At 46.3% G+C, this 22,763-nt stretch overlaps 1 protein-coding gene across 1 annotated transcript in view; it reads right to left on the bottom strand.

Moving 5' to 3' along the window:
* Positions 1–22,763, bottom strand: part of hectd2 (HECT domain containing 2) — a 46,063-nt gene that overhangs the window by 5,362 nt on the left and 17,938 nt on the right. The window contains exons 14-18 of the mRNA XM_057358464.1: positions 21,621–21,709; positions 11,234–11,392; positions 1,522–1,596; positions 1,313–1,400; positions 1,093–1,199 (exon numbers count right to left, since the gene is read on the bottom strand). Of these exons, the coding sequence (XP_057214447.1) occupies positions 1,093–1,199; positions 1,313–1,400; positions 1,522–1,596; positions 11,234–11,392; positions 21,621–21,709 (518 nt within the window). The remainder of the gene's footprint in view (positions 1–1,092; positions 1,200–1,312; positions 1,401–1,521; positions 1,597–11,233; positions 11,393–21,620; positions 21,710–22,763) is intronic.

The following is a 22,763-nucleotide window of genomic DNA, read 5'->3' as shown; positions in this document are numbered from 1 at the left end:
TGACAGTCCCATAGCTTTAGTGTGGAGAGAGACATGACATTGTTTGTTTTGGCGTGCCATGCGCTCTCTCTGGTCTCGTCTGTGTCCCCGCCCTCTCGTTTCCTCATGATTAACGATGTAATGATTTGATGCCCAGCACCTGTTCCCCTCTTGGTTCCCTATTTAATGCCCTTGTATTTTCTTTCCTGTGCGAGTTCGTTTTGTTCTATGTCTTAGACAGACATTATGTCTTGTTCCTGCTCCGTGATTCCTAGTCAAAGTCTAGTCTAGTCAGTGTTAGTTTATATCAAGTGTTGTCTTAGCCCAGTTTAGTTAGTCTACGTTCCTGTTTAGTCTGTGGTAATTATTCCCTCTGTCATTGTTGTTTTACCCCCTTGTGGGTCTTTATTTTGTGTTTTGTGAATAAATCATTGTTTTGTTAAGATCCTGTCTGCACTTGGGTTCTCTGTCCGCACATATCATGACAATAAAGGCTTTTTAAGTGTTACCCAAAAAACATATTCCATCTCTTTCCAGTATGAAACTACATGCACTTTTATACAAGATTTATAAATTCACAGAATCTGCTTTTTGATTTGGTCTTTTTAAAACCCATATAGAAGTTCATGTTAAATGACAAACACATCATGAGCTTGTGCAAAGTCTGCATGAGAGCTGCTTCTTTGTTCAGATTTCAATTGACATGCTAAGCAGGCCAGGAGACTTGCAATTTTCAGTCTCTATGTGTTCATTCTATATGACCTTGAAGTCTGAGGTTCTCTCGCTGTCAGTAGCTGGAGAGCCTGGATACGGTATAGAGATTGAACAAACAAAGAAGGCCAGTTACAAGGCACCACGCCAACAGAGGGGGGAAGGGACGGACCAATACACAGTTGCAGCGTTCAAAAACACACACATAAACTAAACCGTTCCCTTGCCCCTCTAAACTCTGTCTGAGAGCCACTTGTGGGATATTTCAGCATTTGTCCTGCTTGACGACAGCATTAGCTTTTACTTATTTGGCTCGCTTGCTTCCAAACTTCTAAACTTTTTAAGTTATAATGCAATGAAGATTTTGGTTAAACAGAATTTTAAACGTTATGGCAAACTCACCATAAGAGCATTGGAGGCACATACGCTATGAAAACCATGATAGAAAGCAGCAAACTGTCTGAAGATGGACTTATTCAGTAGGAAGTCAACATAGAGCTGGACGTATTCTGTGCGGGAATGAACAGATCCAGCATTCAGCAGTCAGAAAGACAATGAGGCATTTAATGTTCACCGTGTAAGCCAAATTTCGAACAGGCAGTCAACTGTGTGACTCTCTCACCTTTTCGGTTTAGGTTGGTAACAGGAATCTTGTCCCCTCCTGTTTTCAGGTTATATGACTTAACCACTCCAAGCTCTTCCTGAAAAACCTAAAAACCACCCGCAGGGTTTATTGTCTAGTTCAACATGCTTATTTCTGATGTAGTATAAAAAAAGAAAGAAATCATCGAGGGATTCTGAATGTTTTGATAAAGTGCAGAAGAGACTTACCTGAAAGGTGGTATAAAAGTCCTCCTCAACGTTTCCCTCATAGCTGAGGAGTTCCCCAAGACCATGGGCAAGATCCTGAAATATTCATCAAAATGTTGACATCAACAAACTATAGAACTTTTATAATGCTGCAATTTCTACTACTCTCAGACTAGGGCTATTAAAAGATTAATCACTATCTATCACATCCAGAATAGAAAGTTTGTATTCACATACAGTAATATATGTCTGTGTACTGTGCATATTGACTTTGTATTCATGAACACAAAAACATACACATACGTCACGTTTCATTTTTAACAGCCTTTAAATTCTACCTTTTAAGGTACAATAGCCGTCTCCTTTTTGTTCTTCTACAGGTACAAACCATAAATTGTTTTAACTTTTTGAATACATAAATGTACCCTTCGTGCTGAAAAAAAAAAAAACAGAGCACTGCCCAAAACACAATAGAAAATGTGAAGGATTTAATGGTTATAATGGGAATTATATTGATTTTAATGGAAACTATAATGGTGTCTACTGGTATGTGATGGATTCTGTTGGTGGGATGTTATTTGAAAAAATGGGAACCAATATAACACCATTCAATTTTGTTGGAATAATGCCCAAAACACACTACAAAAAATTTCATATTTTTTTTATGAAAAAAGGTTGAACTAATGGTTCATAATGGTATTTTCGAATTTGATGTCTTCTATTGTTTTTTCAGCAGGGCTAAGAACTTATTGTGTGCCTTTAAAGGTAGTGTTAAATGTTTTCTAGGTACAAAATTGTACCTTTGCAAGATATTTTGTTCCTGACAGTGTACACTGCAATTAAAATCTAAAAAAAGCGGAAATTACACTGTAATAATAACAGTTCCCTATCGAGAGCGGTCTCTCGACATTGCGGAAGCTTCCGCATATGGGAACTCCTCCCTTCTCACCTCTCCTGAAGTCTTATTGGATAACGCCAGTGAAACTGGCCAATTGTCACGCTCGCAACCGAATGTAATTACTGGCGACCCGAGACAGTATAAATACAGTGCACAGCGACAATACCTCAGAATCTTCTCTTTCACGCTGCCATCGGGTCACGCTGCCATTTGCACGGGTCCCATTGACCCGCAGGATACACACGAGCATTGCATCGCCTGCCTGGGCCTGGCCCACGCTGAGGCGGCGTTTGGAGAGTCTGATTGCGCGCACTGTACTGACCTGCCGGCGCGTGTCTTGAGGACTCGCAGGAACGTTGCTCGAGGATTATTCGGGTCGAGGCCCACTGCCGCCAAAGGGCCGCTGGTGGGCCCACCCATGCCACGTGGTGGCAGCGACGATGACGATGACCCGGCTCAGGGCCGCCGTCCTCTGCCGTCGCTTTGTTCCCCGGTCATTTTCAGAGCCTTCGTCCCCCTCCCGCCTTTGCGGATGCCATTTCCTTCGGCCTCGACGAGGAAGACGATGACTCTATGTCCATCTCGGCCTCGGTGAAGGACTGGGCGGAGTCGGAGCGGGACCACACCGACTCGGAGAGCACCTTAGACCTCCAGGAGGAGTTCATCAGGGTGCTGGAAAAGGCCGTTAAGGAGCTCGACCTTAGCTGGAGCGCCCCGGAGGAGCCAGCTAAAAGTAAGCTCGATTCCTGGTACTTTCAAGCGGGCCGCCGCCAGGCTGCACCGAAGAGGAGTACTCCTTTTTCCCCTGATGTGCACGAGCACGTGGTTAAGTCGTGGACGGCCCCTCAATCGGCGCGAGTCCACGCTGCCACACAGGCTATGTTCGCCCACGTGGACGGGGCGGAGGCCCACGGTTATACCCGCATGCCGCCCGTGGAGGAGACCCTCGCTGCACATCTGTGCCCCTCCTCCTCTTCGCTGAGCATGGGACCAGGTCTGCCGTCGAAGCCATGCAGGTTTACCGCCCACCTCGCCGACAAGGCCTACACCTCCGCCGGGGAAGCAGCCTCCGCGCTGCACTCGATGGCAGTTCTACAGGTCTTTCAGGCGAAGATCCTGCAGGCGCTGGATGGGGGCGCCCTGGATGCGGATGCTGTGAAGGACCTGAGGGCGGCGACGGACTTCGCGCTGATGGCGACGAAGCGCACCGCACAGGCTATCGGCAGGTCGATGGGCTTCATGGTCGTCCTTCACCGCCATTTGTGGCTGACGCTGACGGAGCTCAAGAACGCTGACCGGAAGTCGCTGCTCAACGCTCCCATTACTCCCTCTGGTCTCTTCGGGATGTCGTGGAGTCAGTGTCGGAACGCTTCGCGGAGGCGCAGAAGCGCGCAAAAGCCATGAGCCACGTGCTTCCTCGCCGTTCGTTGCAGCCGGCGCCGAGAGCGAGATCCTCGTCTGCTTCACACTCTTCCCACAGGCCGGATAAGCAGCCCGCTGCGCTGCCGCGGCTTCGGCTCCCCGAGACCCTGGGCCGGACGTCCGGCAAAAGCAGTGGTCTGCCCCAGCTAGGAAGAAGTACAGGCAGAAGAGAGGTCATCGAGGCGATAGCGGATCGTCTTCGGCTGCCAAGCCGCCTTTACTGACGTGTCTGCAGAGAGGAGGGGAGAGTTTGTGAGCGGACCGGTGCTCAAGCGGTGCCGTTTGCATATTGTTTCCCCCGCTGTTGCGGGCGATTGTTGCAATGCTCAAAATGTTGTGTGTGTAAATGTATTAAAAGCACTTACCTCCTCACAAAAGGAGCTCTCTCCCCTTCACTCACACCACACTGTGTCCCCTGCCCTGCCACGGTGCAGCACGAAGCCACAGTTAGAATACGCTATAACCAGCATCCCCTCACCCACGGTAGCTCCCGTGGGCGAGCGGTGGCCGGAGCCTCACGAGCTTCATATTCCCCTGCCAGTACAATTAGCCTCGCGAGGGCAGAGCGCGTCTCCGGAATATCAGCAAGCTGTATCGCTCGAGGTAATTCGGCCACTATGCATATTTCTGAATGCATGGAAAGCCATTCCGGGTATCTCTCCGTGGCTGCTAAATGTGATAGAACACGGGTATTCCCTTCAGTTCAGATGCAGGCCCCCCCGCTTCAGCGGAGTTGTCCCGTCACTCACATTGCCGTGCAACGCTCCGGTGCTGAGACAGGAGATTCACAGCCTGCTCGGAAAAAGAGCGATAGAGCGGGTTCCTCCAAGCGAGGTAGAGTGCGGTTTCTACAGCCGGTATTTTGTGGTGCCCAAGAGAGATGGCGGACTCCGTCCTATTTTGGATTTGAGACCCATCAACCGAGTGCTTCACAAGAGGGCGTTCAGAATGATTACGCTAAAACAGATCCTGGCGCAAGTTCGTCCCGGGGACTGGTTTGCGTCCGTGGATCTGAAGGATGCATATTTTCACGTTCAGATAGCCCAGAGGCAACGGCGCTTCCTGCGGTTCGCGTTCGACGGAGCGGCGTACCAGTTTGCTGTGCTGCCGTTCGGACTGGCATTGGCTCCACGCACGTTCTCGAAATGCGTGGACGCAAGCACTTTCCCCTCTCAGAGCGAGTGGTATGCACATTCTGAACTATCTGGACGACTGGCTGCTTCTAGCCCATTCACGAGATGTGCTTGTCAGTCATACGCAGACGCTGCTTCGTCACTTGTCATCCCTGGGGCTGCGGGTGAACGTGCCGAAGAGCAAGCTTCTGCCGAGTCGGTCCATAACATATCTAGGGGTATGTTTCGACTCAGTGGAGAAGCGCGCCCGCCTCTCTCAGGAGCGCTTGGAGTCCATCTCCACCGCACTGCGCGCCTTCAGCCTGGACCAGTCAGTTCCGCTGAGGGTATTTCAGAGACTTCTGGGACCAATGGCGTCAGCATCACCAGCTGCCACCTGGGTCTTTTGCACATGTGTCCTCTGCAGCTGTGGCTAAAGACTCAACTTCCGCGGAGAGCATGGTGCTCGGGTCGTGCACGCGTGCGGATAACTCACATATGCCTCAGCGCTTTGGAACCGTGGCGCGACTTGAGCATGTTCAGCCAGGGCGTTCCCCTGGGGCTTGTGACAACGCGCACGGTGGTAACGACGGATGTGTCTTCCTCGGGCTGGGGTGCATTGTGCGAAGGCAGGCCAGCGTCAGGTCTGTGGTCGCTGTCTCTGAGCAGTTGGCACATAAATCGGCTGGAGCTGATGGCAGTGTTCTTAGCTCTGCAGACTTTTCGGCCTCAGCTGATGCAGCGTCATGTACTGATTCGCACCAACAACACGTCCATGGTTTCGTACATCAGTCGCCAAGGAGGGGTCCACTCCAGAGCCCTTTTCGAGTTGGCTGCGAGTAGGGCTGCAAAGACGTGTCGACGTCATCGATTACGTTGACTACTAAAATACGTCGACGTGCGTGAAATGTGTCGACGCGTCGTATTATTTACGTTTATCTGCTGTAATAGCAGTTTCTGTTCCCGGGCGTGTGTAAGTGAATCGAGAGCCTCGGACGTAGTAAGTTAGTGGACGGAGGTATTCCCCCTAACGTTACCCCCGGAATGCCATCATCACAGCATGGACACGCAATCACAAACGGACGGAGAGGGGCACGTAGATGTAGCCTGTCATAATAAATTACTTTATTTTAATACTACGCTTTACATTAACGCTATTCTACTAAAATGAAAACTACTTAATTAAAAGAAGATAGTGATTTTAATGTAAACACGGATTAAAATGTTAAAACAACAATATTTATTTATAAAATGTAGTGGAGTAAAAAGTATGATTTGCTTTATAAGTAAGAAAATACTAGAACTTATTGTTTATTTGCAAAGTTTGCCAAAGGATAAATAAGGTAATCCAAAAAATCTTTATTAGATTAATAAAAAATAATAATCGTTAGATTAGTCGACTAATCGAAAAAATAATCGCTAGATTAGTCGACAATTAAAATAATCATTAGTTGCAGCCCTAGCTGCGAGGCTGCTGCTGTGGGTAGACCAGCACCTGCTTTCCATCAGGGCAGCGCATATCCCCGGCCATTTGAACTGCGGAGCGGGTATGCTCTCAAGGGGAGGTCTTTCCCAAGGGGAATGGAGACTTCACCCCGACTCAGTACGGATGATCTGGGATCGCTTCGGGAAGGCGGAGGTGGATCTGTTTGCGACGAGCGAGAACGCTCACTGTCCGCTGTTCTTCTCGCTGCCGCGCTCCCCCAGGGAGACGGACGCTCTGACGACGCGCTGGCCGTATGCCCGGCTTTACGCTTTTCCTCCGGTGAAGATTCTGCCCCTTGTGCTGGGCAAGATCAGAGAGGAGAGAGCGTCGGTGATCCTCGTTGCTCCATTTTGGCCGAATCAGCCGTGGTTCCCGGACCTGAGAGAGTTAATGGTGTCCTCTCCGTGGTGGATTCCCCTCAGGGGCGACCTGTTATCTCAGGCGAACGGCTCAATTTGGCACCCCAACCCGGATTTGTGGAGCCTCCGTGCCTGGCCGCTTCAGGGGTCTTAGAACCCCTCCCTCAGAGAGTGCTTGACACTATTGCGGAGTCTCGGGCACCTTCTACTAGACGCTTATATGCTCTGAAATGGGATGTATTTAAGAAGTGGTGTATTGAGTGCGGTATAGACCCGGTGTCATGTCCCGTGTCTGATGTTTTACGCTTTCAACAATACAGGATGGATAATGGTGGCCTCCCGTCCACGGTGAAGGTTTATGTGGCTGCTATTGCATTGCCATGCATTGGTGGTCAGATTTTTGAGAGGAGCTCGGAGGCTGTTTCCCTTGCGATCTCCTTCAGTACCTCCGTGGGATTTGTACCTGGTGCTGACGGCTCTCTCTCTGCCCCCGTTCGAACCGTTGGAAGCTGTTTCTATAAGGGAGCTCTGTCTTAAAGCCATTCTCCTTCTCGCTCTTGCTTCAGCAAAACGCATAGGGGATTTATGTGCACTTTCTATCGGCGCGGATTTCATTCGTTTTGGGGTCAGCGACTGCAGCGTCACTCTACGGCCGAATGCGGGTTATGTGCCTAAGTTACTGTCTACCCCGTTCAGAGAGCAGGTTATTTCGTTGCCCGCTTTGTCTTCCGAGTCGTCTGCCTCGGGTGATGCTGACGCTCAGAGGGCTGTGTGTCCGGTTAGGGCTTTGAGGGCTTACATTGATCGTACGGCCGGGTTTTGGCTGTCTGATCAGCTCTTCATGTGCTACGGCGGGGGGACTAAAGGTCGGGCTGTCTCTAAACAGAGGCTCTCTCACTGGGTGGTGGACGCTATCAACCTGGCGTATGAGAGTCAAGGGCAGGCCTGCCCTTTCAGCGTCAGGGCTCACTCAACTAGGGCTGTTGCCTCTTCGTGGGCTTGGGCTAGAGGCGTTTCTATTAACGACATCTGTTGTGTGGCTGGCTGGTCTTCACAGAACACCTTCGCCAGATTCTACAGGCTGGATGTATCCTCCTTAGCCTCACATGTCCTCTCAGTGAGTACGGACAGCTCAATGTTACCTAGTTGCTGATCTCCTGTATTGTGCAGTTGTTACCATGTTACTGTTAACTCTGTGCTTGGTGTTACTGGACTTGCAATATATCTGCCCGGGTTTCCACGCTGACTTTTACTATTGTGGTGTCTGCCCTGTCTCAGTGCAGCCCGCTCATTTCTTTGGCTGAGATATGCAAATTTTGTAGAAGACCGTTCTTGCAGCTCATTGTTCTGTCTCAGCCAATCAGCTGGCCCTTCAAGACGACTTCGCGATTGGTTCATCTGTGTGCTTAACACTGGTGAATGTATGCGGTCGGTGTACGGCTGTCTTGCTACTCTCACGGCGGGATTGTATACAGTTCCCATATGCGGAAGCTTCCGCAATGTCGAGAGACTGCTCTCGATAGCAGTGTTAATTTCGTTGACGAAAACTACAACGAAAAGTATTCGTTAACGACATGTTTTCACTGACGAAAACGAGACGATAACTAAATAAAAATGAATGCATGATAACTAAAACTGTAATAAAAATATACTGACATTTTCGTCAACTAATAAAAACGAGACAAAAATATTCTTATCCCACCTGGCGGACATCAGTTTGCGCGCATGTGCTTATCTCATATAAACGGTAGAGAGAAGTCTCTGGGAGAAGGGGAAGCACACACATGTATTCTGTGTCTCCACGCGGGTTACAAAGCGTCTATTTTCCTTCACGATCGCCGGTAAAACGCCGCAAACTTGAAGCGCGACTGCAGGTGAGTCACCCCGAAACACATTACAAAGGAAGCTCAAATGTTTTTATATGCCAATGTTAACTTAACACGAGCTGCTGCATAACGTGAAATGCAACATAAAGTCAGCCAAAAGAAACCAGCGCTGTCCTCTACTGATTATAGAAGTGATGAAGTGAGTCAAACTGTACATTCGAACCAAATATGTAACATGTTCGCATGACTAAAGAAATGTAATACAATTTATATGAAAGCTATTTCTCATTCATTGCTGTATCAAGCAAAGACAGTGCAGCTCTTTCTTCAAAGAGACATGCCATGAGCCAATAGCCTTTGAGTGTGAGCCCTGTCAGAGCGTTTCATTGGTTGAATGAACTGAATGAACACACCCTACTTACGAGTCATTTGAGTCAAATGGGATTGAATGAACTGGAACATGTCGTTCATGGTCTAATATTCTGTGTTCCAACAATGCATATCTAGTTACTGAACTTTATAAAGGTAATGACCTTTGTTTAATTGTGGTTTAATTTCATTCTAAGGTGAAGTAAATTATGTCAAAACAGTTGAATCTTTGTACAGAACATATAATTACACCAAGTAAATGATTTAAACCATTTAGATTTTAGTAGACTAAATATAATGTATATTTATTCGACTAAAATGTTTTTCATATTTCGTCGACTAAAACTAGACTAAAACTAAAATGATGGGGTTGACTAAAATGCGACTAAAACTAAATTGCATTTTCGTCAAAAGACTATGACTAAAACTAAATCAAAATGTGCTGTCAAAATTAACACTGCTCGATAGGGAACGTCTCCGGTTACTGTCGTAACCTCGGTTCCCTGCGAAGCGGGAACGAGACATTGCGCTAGCCGCCATGTTCGTCGCGTGTCAGCCTTGGAGGCGTTCTATCGCAGATTCTGAGGTATTGTCGCTGTGCACTGTATTGATACTGTCTCGTGTCACCAGTAATTATATTCGGTTGCGAGCGCGACAATTGGCCAGTTTCACTGGCGTTATCCAATAAGACTTAAGGAGAGGTGAGAAGGGAGGAGTTCCCATATGCGGAAGCTTCCGCAATGTCTCGTTCCCGCTTCTCAGGGAACCGAGGTTACGACAGTAACCAGAGACGTTTTCCAGTAAAATTACGGTTTTCTTGCTTTTCTTTTCTTTCAGTCTTTTCCTGTAATTTGAGTTGAATACAGTTTTTGACCGTATTTTAAAAAAATCTGTAAAATTATGTTTTTACAGTGTATGCAAATCCTAAAAAACTACTTAAATATATTGTATTTAAAACATAAAAGTTTTGTTACTGTATCAAAATACTCTTCTGGCTTACCCTTGTTTATGATTTAAATCTGCACATTAGGGTCAGCCTTTCATTCTAGTGCAAATGATCTGTGCTAGTAGCCTAAACTAATAGAGATTTAAGAGACGTTTGGTCTGTATGGAACGCGAGCTGTGGAAATCTTGTAGATATTTTTATTAAAAGTAACTTTAGAGACTTTTAGAGACTCCGCATCACCTTTGGAAAGTTTGAACAGGGAAGCAAACAGCGCCTGAAGGCAGTTATGTAAGTTTGGAGGAAGCCAGAGACTCTTAGAACATCTGGCTCATTTAAATCAGACTCTGCAGTAACACAAGAATGAAGAGAAATAAACACGAAAGCTGAGCTTAACCAACTGAAGACGTTTTGTAAAAATACACGCCACTTTAATATTATATTTAAGCAGACAGTACTGTACTGTACTTGGCTTTTTTATGGCACGAAGGCGGGCTGCAGAGGAAATGCCTGATATTGAGCGCCCTCTGTTGGACAAATAAAGTCATTGACGAAGTTTGGAAAAAGCCATCGTCTGACATCATTTCTTTAAAAAAGGAAAAGCTACAAAAACTGCATAATTATACCAAACCAGGGTGTCACAAAAAAATCTATATGTGTTTGACAAACTATGCTTAACATTTTGTCCTAGGCAAATTTCTAGTCAACACATAAACATAAAAAGATATTCGATGAATTAAAAAAGTGCTCCATATGTCCTATAATGAGACATTCCATATAAATATTCGTACATTGGACAGAAATTATTTTAAGGGGTTAAGCAGTTTAAAGGTGAAAACAACACTAAAACAAAAACACCACACTGATTGACAGGACATGCATGGCTTTATCAGCTGAGTTGAAAGGTAGCAGAATGCTGCAGCTGTGGTCCTCAGAACAATGAACCATCTGAACCTCATTTAGCTCATCCAGGCAACCAGACGACAGCCGTGTTTGAGCCAGTGACAGCTGGGTGATGTGCATGCGCTATTTTTAACCCCAATGACTCAATGCTTATGCTTTTCTATCAGTTATCCATGCAGCTAATTTATTATCTACTATTCGATGCCACCATAAAAGGAAAAATGCTTTTTATACTGTAGTAGCACATATGGACGTCATCAGTTTATCTTTATGTTGCATAAGTTTAACAGGAATTATTTGTTGACGTGTAAGTGATTTACCCATCAGTGATTGACAAATGCATCGGATTGAAACATTTGTTGGCTGAAAAAGCCGATATAATATCACATGTGTGTGTCACAGCTTGTGTACATACGGGCATAACCTGCTGAAGGTCTTCCAGGGTGAGGGTCGCCATGCCGACGGGAGTGTCGGGGTCACACGGCACAATGGGCGGGATCAGCAGCTTCTTGTAGACGCAAGGGGGGAAGCGGATGTCCAGTGTGATGCTGTTGTACACAGCCAAGCCCATGAGCTGACAGTTGGGTTAAGTGTGCACAGCTGTGAACATTCACTGTCTTCATACACAGTCACACACCTCAAACTTTCTATTAGACAAAACCGAAGGCTGCTGCCATGCTGCCTAGACAGTCAATAACTTAACAGACAGCATTTTTGTATGAAGGCACATTTAAAAGGAAATGGTTTCAGATCGTCTTCCAAGGCACCGTAACGTCTAATGGTCTCAAAGAAATTCAAGTGAGCTTTAGAGATAACCAAGCAAATATTTAATGACGTCAGTCCAAACCGGATCATAAATTCTTCTTTTAGACGCTCAATCAGACAACACTTTTATTCTTCCAACTTCTAAACTAAACTGCATGCAGAGAATTGTGAAATATTAGGCAGTGAATGATACATCTATGCTGTCTTTAAAAGCTGAGCACTAAAAGGTACTTTTCCAACCTCTCTTTTTTCATTTTTTACCGCCAGGCTATAATCGCTCACGTGCCATCACTGCATCAGAAATGGTTTCCTTGAAAATCATATTATACAGCATTCAGTATCATCATTACTATTACACAGTGTAGCAAACTGTTGTTTCACCCGACCTTTTTATAGGCTAGTTCTTGTACAATTCTGTGGTGCTAATTATTGTGGTAATATTTATTTTCATGTAGCATCAATGTTTTAGTGTATATTTAGCTCAAGTAAAGTTTAAGCTTATATCATTATTCACGATGTATTGGTACATTGCAAATAAACAAAAACTGTACAAATTTTAAGATTTTTCAAAAATTATTTTCAAATTTTCACAGTGAAATTTCTGTAGCACAGGGAAGGTGGGATGGTTCGTGTGACTTGGTTCGTGAGGACAATATTAGAGTGCGTTTAGACGATAAAAAACTGAAAAGTTTTTTCTTTGCGTTTTAGAAAAGTTTCATGTTTTCCCAAAACGATGACGTCATACGCATGAGTATTACATGTTCAGGCATGCGCGAGTATTCCCCAAACAATAATTGCGGCCTTCGTGCTGCATGTTTGTGCCGCATGACATATTCATGATAAATTCTCCAGCAAAAAGTAAATTTACTGCACAACTACAACCAGCAGAGACATTTATATGCACACTACTATAAACACACATACATGCCGACAAAGTGTATCAAAACGCTTTAGATTAAAACACTGTGTGCGGATGTGCGCAAGCCACTGGCCTGGCAGCATGCATAATACATCGTTTCCAGGATGGGTGTAAATGTAAATGCTGATAATGCTGTCGTGTGTATGTGGTACGTGAACGGCGCCTTCAGAGTTTATACGAAACGATAATGCCTTCGTTTTCAAAACTTGCACTTTGAGACACGTTTTCAAAAGTTTGCGTGTTCAGTCCTGCAAAACGCCGTTTTCGTGTAAATGAACAGCCAAAACGCATAAAAAGTTTTCCGTTTTTAGTTAAAAACGCTCTCGTGTAAACGGCCTCTCAGTCATAAAAGACAAAAACGATCAAATGTACACATCTGAAGTTTTGGACGACTAATTTTTAGTAACTGTTATGTTAAACAGTTTTTTTTTTTTAGCTCAGTGTTATGCCAGTACCTTGTCATTTCTGCGTACGAGTAATAATACTGAAATGTATACACATGAAAATATATCTTTTTTGTTTTGTTTTGAGAGTACCGTCGATGGTAAAAATAAATGTGATTTTCATATTCAGCATGTTAAACTTTATAAAGAAACTTTATAAGTAAGTATATTTTATAAAGAAGTAAAAATTAAAGCGAAAGTCAGCTTCATAAAAAAATAGTTACATTGTCTTATTAAAGTGGTCATTATTAGAATGGGTGGAAATTACGGAGAAACATTTTCAACTGAACAGCCAATTCAATTCCAATTATAAATTGCATTTATATGGTGCATTTACATAACACAGAAGAAAAAATATAATTCAAAGTTTAATAAAATGTAATCGCCCCAGGCAGTTTTACACCCGTTTTTACTTATTTGTCCAGTAGGGGGCACTGTACATTAAGAACCACCAGAACAGACCTAAGAACAGATAACTTCATCGTCCATCAGGAGTTATGGTAAATAAACGTTTTCAGGCAATCGTCCAACATGTATAGTTTTAAATGATTCATTGATATCGATATGAATTCATTTCAACATCTAAAAAGATATGTACGGTATGTGTAATTTATACTCAAAGACAATAAAATGTATACTTATTGACCAGGTCGATGTTCTGTCTGGATCAACCTTAGCTAACCACGTGTATGCTTGCTCAATATCTCTTACTTGTTTTCATAATTATTTTCTTTTTAATTTTATTTTGTTGCCTGTCTCTAGCCTATGTGATGGCGTTTTCTGGTAACATATTCTTCTGCCCTTATGAAAATTGACCATGGTTTTACTACAGTTAAAACCAAAAAACCATGGTTCCCTTTCTGTCGGTCTCTCGACGTTGTGTCGAACCGACAGAATGGGGTTTGTCTTGAGAACCTATTATCTTAGGTTAGAGTATTTAGAAAAGGCCAATGAAAATTGGCGAATGAAATTTGCATGCCGGACTCCTCCCCGGATGTCCGGGTATAAGAGGGAGCTGGCGTGCTCATTCATTCACCTTTTGTTCTTCAGAGCCTACGCATCTGATGAGCTTCTCTACGATCTTGGTGATCATTTTTCTGCTGGAATCTACGACGTGGACAGCGGACAGTCCCTTCCTGCAGTGACTCTCCCCTGGGCGTCTCGGCAGTTCCGGAGGTGTTTGAGCAAATTTCCTTTCTAAAAGAGCAAATTTCTCCAGCGTGGCATGTCCCGCTGTTCTCATGGGTGCAACACACTCATCAAGGAGGGGGACGGACACGATGCCTGATTCCAGTACGCTGGGGCAGACGTTGTGGATACGTCCTGCCCACACTGCGGGCGGTGACGATTCAGACATTGCGTCACGGGTGGCTGTGTTCCCACAGGACTCAGCCACCACCTTGTTTGCTCCCCGTTCCGTGGCGGCAGGACTACGGCCCTGCCGTCCGCTATGGCAAGCAGCGAGGGTGATATGAGTATTACTGTGAGCGATAATCCGCCAGCCACTGGCTCACGGACCGTTCGCACCTCGTCTCGCTTGTCTGACCGTTCCCCAGGAGACGGTTCGCCGTCTTATTCCTCAATCACGTATTCGGACACGATGCGTGATGATGAGATGTCTTTTGCAGCATCGGGGGGTGACGTACTGCCATCCGACTCTGACGATTTCTCGGGCTCCCTCCCTCGGGGGGGTCGAGCCCAGGAAGAAGCGGACATCGAAATGTCAGCCATGCTTTCCCGGGCCGCCGTGAGTGTTGGGTTGCAGTGCCCGCACTGCTTCTCCCGGCGCTCACGGCTGACTACATGGCGCCTCGGGTTTCCACCCTACATGGCGCCCCCATGAGCCACCCTACATCACGCCAGTGCATGATGAACTTAGTAAGACCTGGAACGCCCCCTTTCCGGCACGTTTCACGTCAAACAAACTTCTGTCACCCTCTCTTCCCTCGAGGTTGAGACAGCTAGAGGATACGTTGATGTCTCCCAGGTGGTACAGCCACGGTGCACTTGTGCCCGTAGGCGGCGGCCACCTGGGGGGGGCTCGACCTAGACTCCCGTCCAAAGCATGTGGGGTCTCGGCATCTCTGGTGTCGAGAGCTTACATTGCGGCGGACCAAGCTGCCTCCTCTCTCCACGCTATGGCTCCTGCCAGGCCAGGGCGTTGAGAGAGCTCCACGAGGGTAAGACCGACCCAGCGCTTATGCAGGAATTCCGCGCCGCCACCGACCTTGCTCTACGGGTGACCAAGGTGACCACGCGGGCCCTGGGTCGGACGATGTCCACACTTGTGGTCCATGAGAAACTCCTCTGGCCGAACCTTGTGCAGATGAGTAACGCCGAGAAGGTTCGCTTTCTCGACGCACCCGTCTCGCAAGAGGGGGGCTGGTTGGTGTTACTGTCGAGCCGCAGTTCTCGACAGAAAAGAAGCAGTCCTCCGTGCCGCGACTCGGCCGCCTAGGCTGTCGAGTCCCGTGCACCGTCTACTTCCCAGCAGCCCTGGTCCTCTTCGACGCCCTGCAGCTCCGGCGCCCCCCACTCAGGCGGCCCCCCCTGGAGGAGACAGCGAAGAGGAGACCATCGCCCCATCAGCGGCCGCGGCGAAGCGGCCCTCATGGGAAGACCTCAGGGGGATCGAGGCTACCATTGGGGCCGACCCCAGCCACATCGCTGGGAAATCGGATAGGGACGGATCCTGCCCCGTCTCTCCATCTGCTGGCCCCCTCCGGGGGGCTTGCGCCCACTTACTCTCAAAAAAGAGTTTCCTCTCTCTCTCTGGGTTATCACAGCCGCTCCCACCCTCTGCACGATGGTGAACGGCATACTCGACGTTGCGTCACGGCGAAGCGCATTGTCGAGTATAAACACCAGCCCTCAGCACTCTCAGTCAGACAGTGCGTTGAGCTGCACAGTCGCCAGGCAGGAAAAGCAGCAGAGCCGATCTCCTCCCCGGGGGGACCTCCCCCGGCAAGGAATCCGTACTGCTAGCCATCGAACCACCCCCCCGGGGGGACGATGAAAAAGATCGAACCTTTAGCCCCCCTGTTACATTTCTGGGAGCTGGGCTTCCCAGACTGTCAGGCTGGCTAGGGAAGACGATCTGTCTTGGCTACGCGATCCAGTTTGCCTCACGCCCGGCAAGTTTCAGGGCATCCGTCATACCTCAGTCAGAGGTTAGGATGCTCCCGTACTTCGGGCCGAGGTCGCCACCCTTCTGGCGAAGGGAGTGATCGAGCCCGTCTCACCAGCCGAGATGTTCAACGGGTTTTACAGCCTTTACTTCATTGTCCCCAAGAAAGGCGGGGGGCTGCGCCCTATCTTGGGTCTGTGTGTTCTGAACAGGCACCTACACAATAGCTGCCTTTTAGGTTGATCACGCAGAAGCGCATCCTGACGTCCGTCAGATGTCAGGACTGGTTCAATCGACCTGAAGGACGCGTACTTCATGTCTCCTCCCTCGACTTCGGCCGTTCCTACGGTTCGCGTTCGAGGGACGGGCATATCAGTACAGGGTCCTCCCCTTCGGTCTGTCCCTGTCTCCATGGGTCTTTACTAAGGTCTTGGAAGCTGCCTTCCTTTCCCTCAGGGAAGGAGGTGTGCGGGTACTAAACTATCTCGACAACTGGCTCATCTTGGCACTCTCGAGATCTGTTGTGTACACACAGGGACCTGGTGCTCCGGCACCTAGATCGGTTGGGGCTACAGGTCAACTGAGAAAAGAGCAAGCTCTCCCCGGTGCAGAGCATCCTCTTTCTCAGTATGGAACTCGACTCTGTCCCCATGAAGCAGCGCGACTGACTTCAGAGTGCACCCAGTCAGTGTTAGGGCCTCGGCCACTGGGTGGCTGTACGCACATAGGTGGCGCCTCTTCTCAACCTGGTGCTCTTCTCGGCGAGAAGACCCGCGGAGTTCCTCGATCGGGTACGAGCTGTCCCTCCCTCAAGAGAGACTGGGGAGTAACCTCTCCCCCTCCACACTGGGAGTGTATGTAGCCGCTACGGCCGCTCATCATGACCCAGTTGCTGGGTAGCCTCTGGGACAGCACGACCTGTTCATTAGGTTCCTAAGGGGCGCGAGAAGGTGACCACCTTATCCACGCTCCGTACCCTCTTGCGACCTAGGTGGCGGGCCTCAAGAGGCCCCGCCCCCTTTGAGCCTCTCGGAGTTGCCGCTCTTTCTCACTCTTGATAAAGATGGCTTTCCTGATGGCGCTCACCTCCAAGAGGGTAGGGGATCTGCAAGCACCCTCCGTGTCCACAGATTGCCTAGAACTCGGGTCCGGGATTCTCACGTTATCTTGAGACCCCGCCCCGGCTACGTGCTCAAAGTTCCCACCACTCTCCCGAGAGACCAGGTGGTGAACCTGCAGGTGGAAGACCCAACCTTTCCGTGTTGTGTCCATTACGCGCACTGCGCCGCTACTTGGACCGCACGCAGAGCCCAGAAGCTCTGAGCAGCTCTTTGTCTGTTTCGGAGGTCAGCAGAAGGGAGGGCTGTCTCCAAACAGAGGTTGGCGCACTGGATTGTGGATGCCCTCGTTATGGCATACCGATCTCAATTCGCCCCTGCCCGTTGGGAGTGATGCACACTCCTCATGGGCACTGGCTCAGGGCGCCTCTCTAGCAGACATCTGCAGAGCTGCGGGTTGGGCTATGCCCAACAACTCCGTGAGGTTCCAATACCTACGTGCGGAACCGTGTCAGCCCGCGTCCTGCAGGGAAGTGTGTAGGATCAGCAGCCGGTAGGGCGTACGCCTGCGAAAGCCCTTCCCCCTTCCTCTAGGGGGATCAGCGGCTATTACGCCTCCCCTCTTTCCCCCACTGGGTAAAGAAAAGGCATTGTATCCATCACTAGCACCTTCCTCGGGGCAGGCTGGGCAGAGCAGCCCTGCCCCCTTAGGCCGGGGAACAGTTGAGTTATCTCCCACATAGCTCTAACCGGACCTAGTGCTCCAGACGTGGTAACCCCCCCTCCATGGGCTGTTCCGTCTGATGTATCCTTATGAATGGTTCCCACTTCGGCAACCCATGACCTTCCTAGGTGGACTCCCACCTTGCGGTTAACTCTAGTCCGCACATTTTCCCATGAGTTCTCCCCTGATGGTGAGACCATGTGGTGTCTCCACTAATTCCTCCCTACGGTAGGTAGTGGTCTCTGCAGTGTTTTTCCCCCGGGGGGGAATAAGGCTTACCCAGTGGCCCTTACGGTGCCGGGCGGCTTCTCGCCATTAGAGAACTAGGCCTCTGCCCGTGACGGCCGGTGGCAGGGGCTTCCCAACTTTGTGGTAAAGCTCTGGGTCCCCCTTCCTCTCCACTGGATGGTCATAATTTCGCGTTAGCGCCTACGTCTGACTCGCCCAGGCCAGTCATTGGCCTTTTCTAAATACTCAGAAGATGATAGGTTCTCAAGACAAACCCCATTCTGTCGGTTCGACACAACGTCTCGTTCCCTCCATCAGGGAATCGAGGTTACATCCGTAACAAAGACGTTACTGTAGTAAAACAATGGTTATCACAAAATAACCATGATTTGAAAACCATGTTTTTGTAAAAACCATAGTAACGTAATCAATGCACCAAAAAACCATGGTTACTACACTTGTACCACACAAAAAAACATGGTTTATTTTCGTAAGGGTGACCCTGTTTACTTGCATTAATACATAACATTACTACAGTAGGCTTATATGTAAACCATTTCAATTTAGCTGCACACATACTTAAGTTATTTATTATTTTAAGTCGTTACAACTTCCTTCAAAATGGAGAGCCCCATATTCAGAACTAACAATTAATCACAGGTGAGAACATCACAGTCAACATAATAATTAGCCAGCAATAGACATGTGCCGATATCCGGTAATGCGATTAACCGCGGTAATGGATTCGGGCGATGTTGTTATCGCGGGCACTTTCAAATACCGCAAAAATATATAGATCAGCATTTTGATTTTTAGAACGCGTATTTGTTTATTTTTTATCAACCGGATAAAAGTACACTGCATGTATGCTGCGTAGGAATGCGCACTCTGATCTAAACAATCCCATTCCCCATGTGGAGATGCCTACGTGTGTGCGCACTCTGATGTAAACAGTACCACACGGAGAGGAAGCATGGCGGAAAGAGGAACGCTGCCGACGATTTATCCCCCTTCTAAAAGGGTAAAGTCTGAGGTTTGGAAATATTTTGGGTTAAAAGTAAGCCGAGTAATGAAATTTGACAGTGTGGCAGAATAATTATTTTAATTATACGTTGATGGAACGCAATAAAGTCATACACTGTCACAAAGTGCGATTGAATTTGCTGTTTATAAATGTTTAGCTTGCTATAATAGTTAACACACTGGCTTGGCTTGTTATTCAAACAATAATAATAATAATATGAATTGTAGTACTAGCGTTGTACAGACATAAGTATATTTAAAAGCAGTTAACAAAAGTTGTTCTTTTGCAGTTTTCACTTTATTCTGTTTGAATAAACTCACTTTATACATCATTACTGTGTGTTGTTTTATTTATATTTATTTGTATTTAAATGTTTTAGGTTCTCTTTATTATTTAAAATAAAGTTGTTATCAAGAGGAAAACACTGAAGTTGGTTTATATTTTCAACCTGCATTTCTCATAGAATTGAATACTGCGATAATACCGCTTACCGCAACGAAACCTTAATCAATTAACCGCAGCATGGAAATTTGATACCGGCACATGCCTAGCCAGCAAACAATTTTCTTAAATGTGTATTAAGAAAACAAAAGATCAATAATCGAGCACCAACAACCACAAACATGTTCAAACTCAAATTGAAAACGTTATTACCATATGGAATAAAAGAAATGATCATATTATGTAATGTACAGTATATACTATACGCAAAGCCTTGCCATCATATCCAGGATATAAGTCCGTAAATTTGAGTAAAATCACAGGCTTCACTTGTCTGTGATAATGAAATACAGATGTGGGGAGGTAATTTCTAAATCACACAAGGTCCCCAGATAATACTAATCCCGGGCGAATAGGGCTTAAATTACATTTATCATAATGAACATAAAGAGACAAAGAACAACCGATGAAACTGTACCCGTCTATATTAACACAACAAGTGCGCTACGGTTTTTGTGTTATCTATTGAAATATTAAAAATTTGTCTTACCTGTTCAGAAGAAATAAAGCGATGTCTGCATCCGTTTACAATCCTTTCAGATCACGGAGTTCCCACCACCTTTGAAATGCCTTGCCAATATTAATTTTCGCACGAGTCCGATCACATTCCCTGTTTCTTTGCAAACCGTCTTCAGTTCGTTCTTCTTGTTTTTCACAAATGATGAATCCCCAGATGTCAACACTGCTTGGCGTTTAAAAGTAAAAGTACTAAACGCCGCCATAAATAATACTAAACGTTGTATGAAATCCTACCCAACAGTTGTGAGTACACGCTACAAATCGCCTGTCACTCGCAGCATACACGCGCTGGCTAGCAGCCGGATCCTCTTCGTTCTGTGTACGAATGTGACGAAATGATGCACAGACGAAAGACACCATATAAGGATCTCCGGAAAAGTCGACCCGACAGGGCAAATTACAAACCATTATTACAAGCTTTCCGTGGTGAATCCAGCAATGGTAGTGAAACAGTTTTAAACACCGCTCTTTCATGTACTTGCTCAACAATTGGTTTTAGCTAATTTTTACTCCAAAAAACTTGCGGACTGCTGCTTTAAGAAGTGGTAAAAATGGTTTTGTTAAAACTATTTGCTCATATATTCCTCTCTCTTATACTTTCCTTCCTATCCAGTATAAAATTTCCACCATAACTACTCTTCACATGTAATGGGCCCTATTATATTCGCTGCAAAACTTGTTTCTCCAGCAGCCTATAGTAGCAACATAAGACACATGGAAGAACACCCAACAGGTGCACAATACATTTAGAGGAAAATGTGAAGAGCCCCGCAAGTAAGTAATTTCAGCTGGAGCTGACAACTCGACTCCATGTGCTCTCCATATGTGTGCGGTGAAAGCGATGGAAAAAACTCCTCAGCCCAAGAGAGAGAGAGTGAGACAGGCCGAGCAGACAGGCGGGATAGTTTCCATGAGGACGGCAATGATAAAGACAACACAAACTGAGCCCAGGCTGTTCCTAACAAGACAAAACAAAAGAATCTTTATTTCATAATTTTGAGCTGACGTGAGACAGCACTTCTGTGCTGGAAAGCTGGAAAGAGGGGGCTCAGGCACAGGGTGCCTGCTGTTCTGAGCACCGGGTGCGAGCGGTGGCCAAGCGCTGGAGTGGTAGCCATATGCGTCCAGAGAAACAAGCCAGAGGGGGCAATTAGAGGGGTAACGGCAGGACATGGCAAGCGTTGGCTGCCACTGAGTCTCTACCCACACGTCCCTCAGAGCTCAGCGTGGAGCGCATCACTTTACTAAACCGTATCATAACCATAACTAAACATGTGAATATTTAATTAGGGTCTAATTGCATTACAAGGCTGTGTGCTTGCCATTTGGAAAGATCATGAATGAAAACAATCCCCACCGCTGTTAAGAAATGAAAGGAAACTTTGTTTTTGTACTTTGTTTCAAGTGGGAGCTGACTATATATTTATAACCTATTTTAAGTTTCACCCACTCGTGACCACCTACTGTTAAAGATGCAGGGAAATGAAAGGATACGGCTCCAACCAATCGGAACTCAGAGTAGTTGTCACATTTCCAGCTGCTGAACCAATGACACTGAGACTCGTTAACGTATGTGAACATGCCTGCAAATGACACACAGACACAGAAAGGCACTGTTAATATTAACATATTCATTATCAGTTTTATGTAAGTTAGTAAGCGGTACATTTTTCAACAGAAAATGTATAAAAACATATATGTGACAGTCTGTGAAAACCCAGCTAAAGCACTTTGTGTGAAAATATAATCTTGATATCTTTAATATTGACTGAGTAAGGCCATGTCAAAGATTAAATTAATGGTTAAAAGGATCCCTGGGTATAGAGCGATGTATGGCTTAATATATGAACAATGGCATTGACTTTCTAATTGTGAAATAAAAAAAACGTGTAACTGTCACAGTATTCATAAACTTTGAAAAAATATTTTTACTTTGAGGCCGCCAATTTTTGGCGTCAGAATCCGTGATGTCAAATGGTTGCGACCTAAACCTGTTCTCTTTCGCAACAGCGATGCACACACGTTTTCCATATATAACAGTAAAATATGACATGTAAAACATCAGATATACAAACACACAGGGACAGTAGGTGGTGGTATGTCCTCTTGACACAAGCCAGCCTGCCAGCCATAAAAGAAGAATGCGTTCAGTAATAGACGTCTGTTCAAGGTGAGCGTGCATTAAATCATAGCTTTAAAAGCTTTAAACTACCGCCTTTGAGACATTTAAGACTATTTAAGACATCAGCATCCACCATAATCGTATACTTTATACATTATGAGAATATACTGATAAACACAATAATAATGCTTGCGGTTTGGTTATTTATTAAAGCAATGAGCCCCAAGAAGCAGTGGGTTACAGTGCATTTTATAACAGCTAAGGGCATTGTGGCACGACGCGAAGCGGAGTGCCTAAAACCCCGTAGCTGTTATAAAATGCACTGTAACCCACTGCTTCGCGGGGCTTATTGCTTTTATAAAACGGTTATTCCATATGCTTAGCAAGGTTTCATAAAATAAAGTAAATAAAATGATATTTAGGCTATGTGGTGCGGTCAGCCGTGATATATTGAGGTATTTTATAACGGCTTAGAACTCCGCTCAGCCAATCAGAATCAAGGACCAGAACTGACC

The sequence above is a fragment of the Triplophysa rosa genome, linkage group LG18, assembly GCF_024868665.1.
Source record: "Triplophysa rosa linkage group LG18, Trosa_1v2, whole genome shotgun sequence".
Lineage (NCBI taxonomy): Eukaryota > Metazoa > Chordata > Actinopteri > Cypriniformes > Nemacheilidae > Triplophysa > Triplophysa rosa.
Note: the sequence above shows the minus strand (reverse complement) of the source record. Positions and strands in the feature narration are given on the sequence as shown.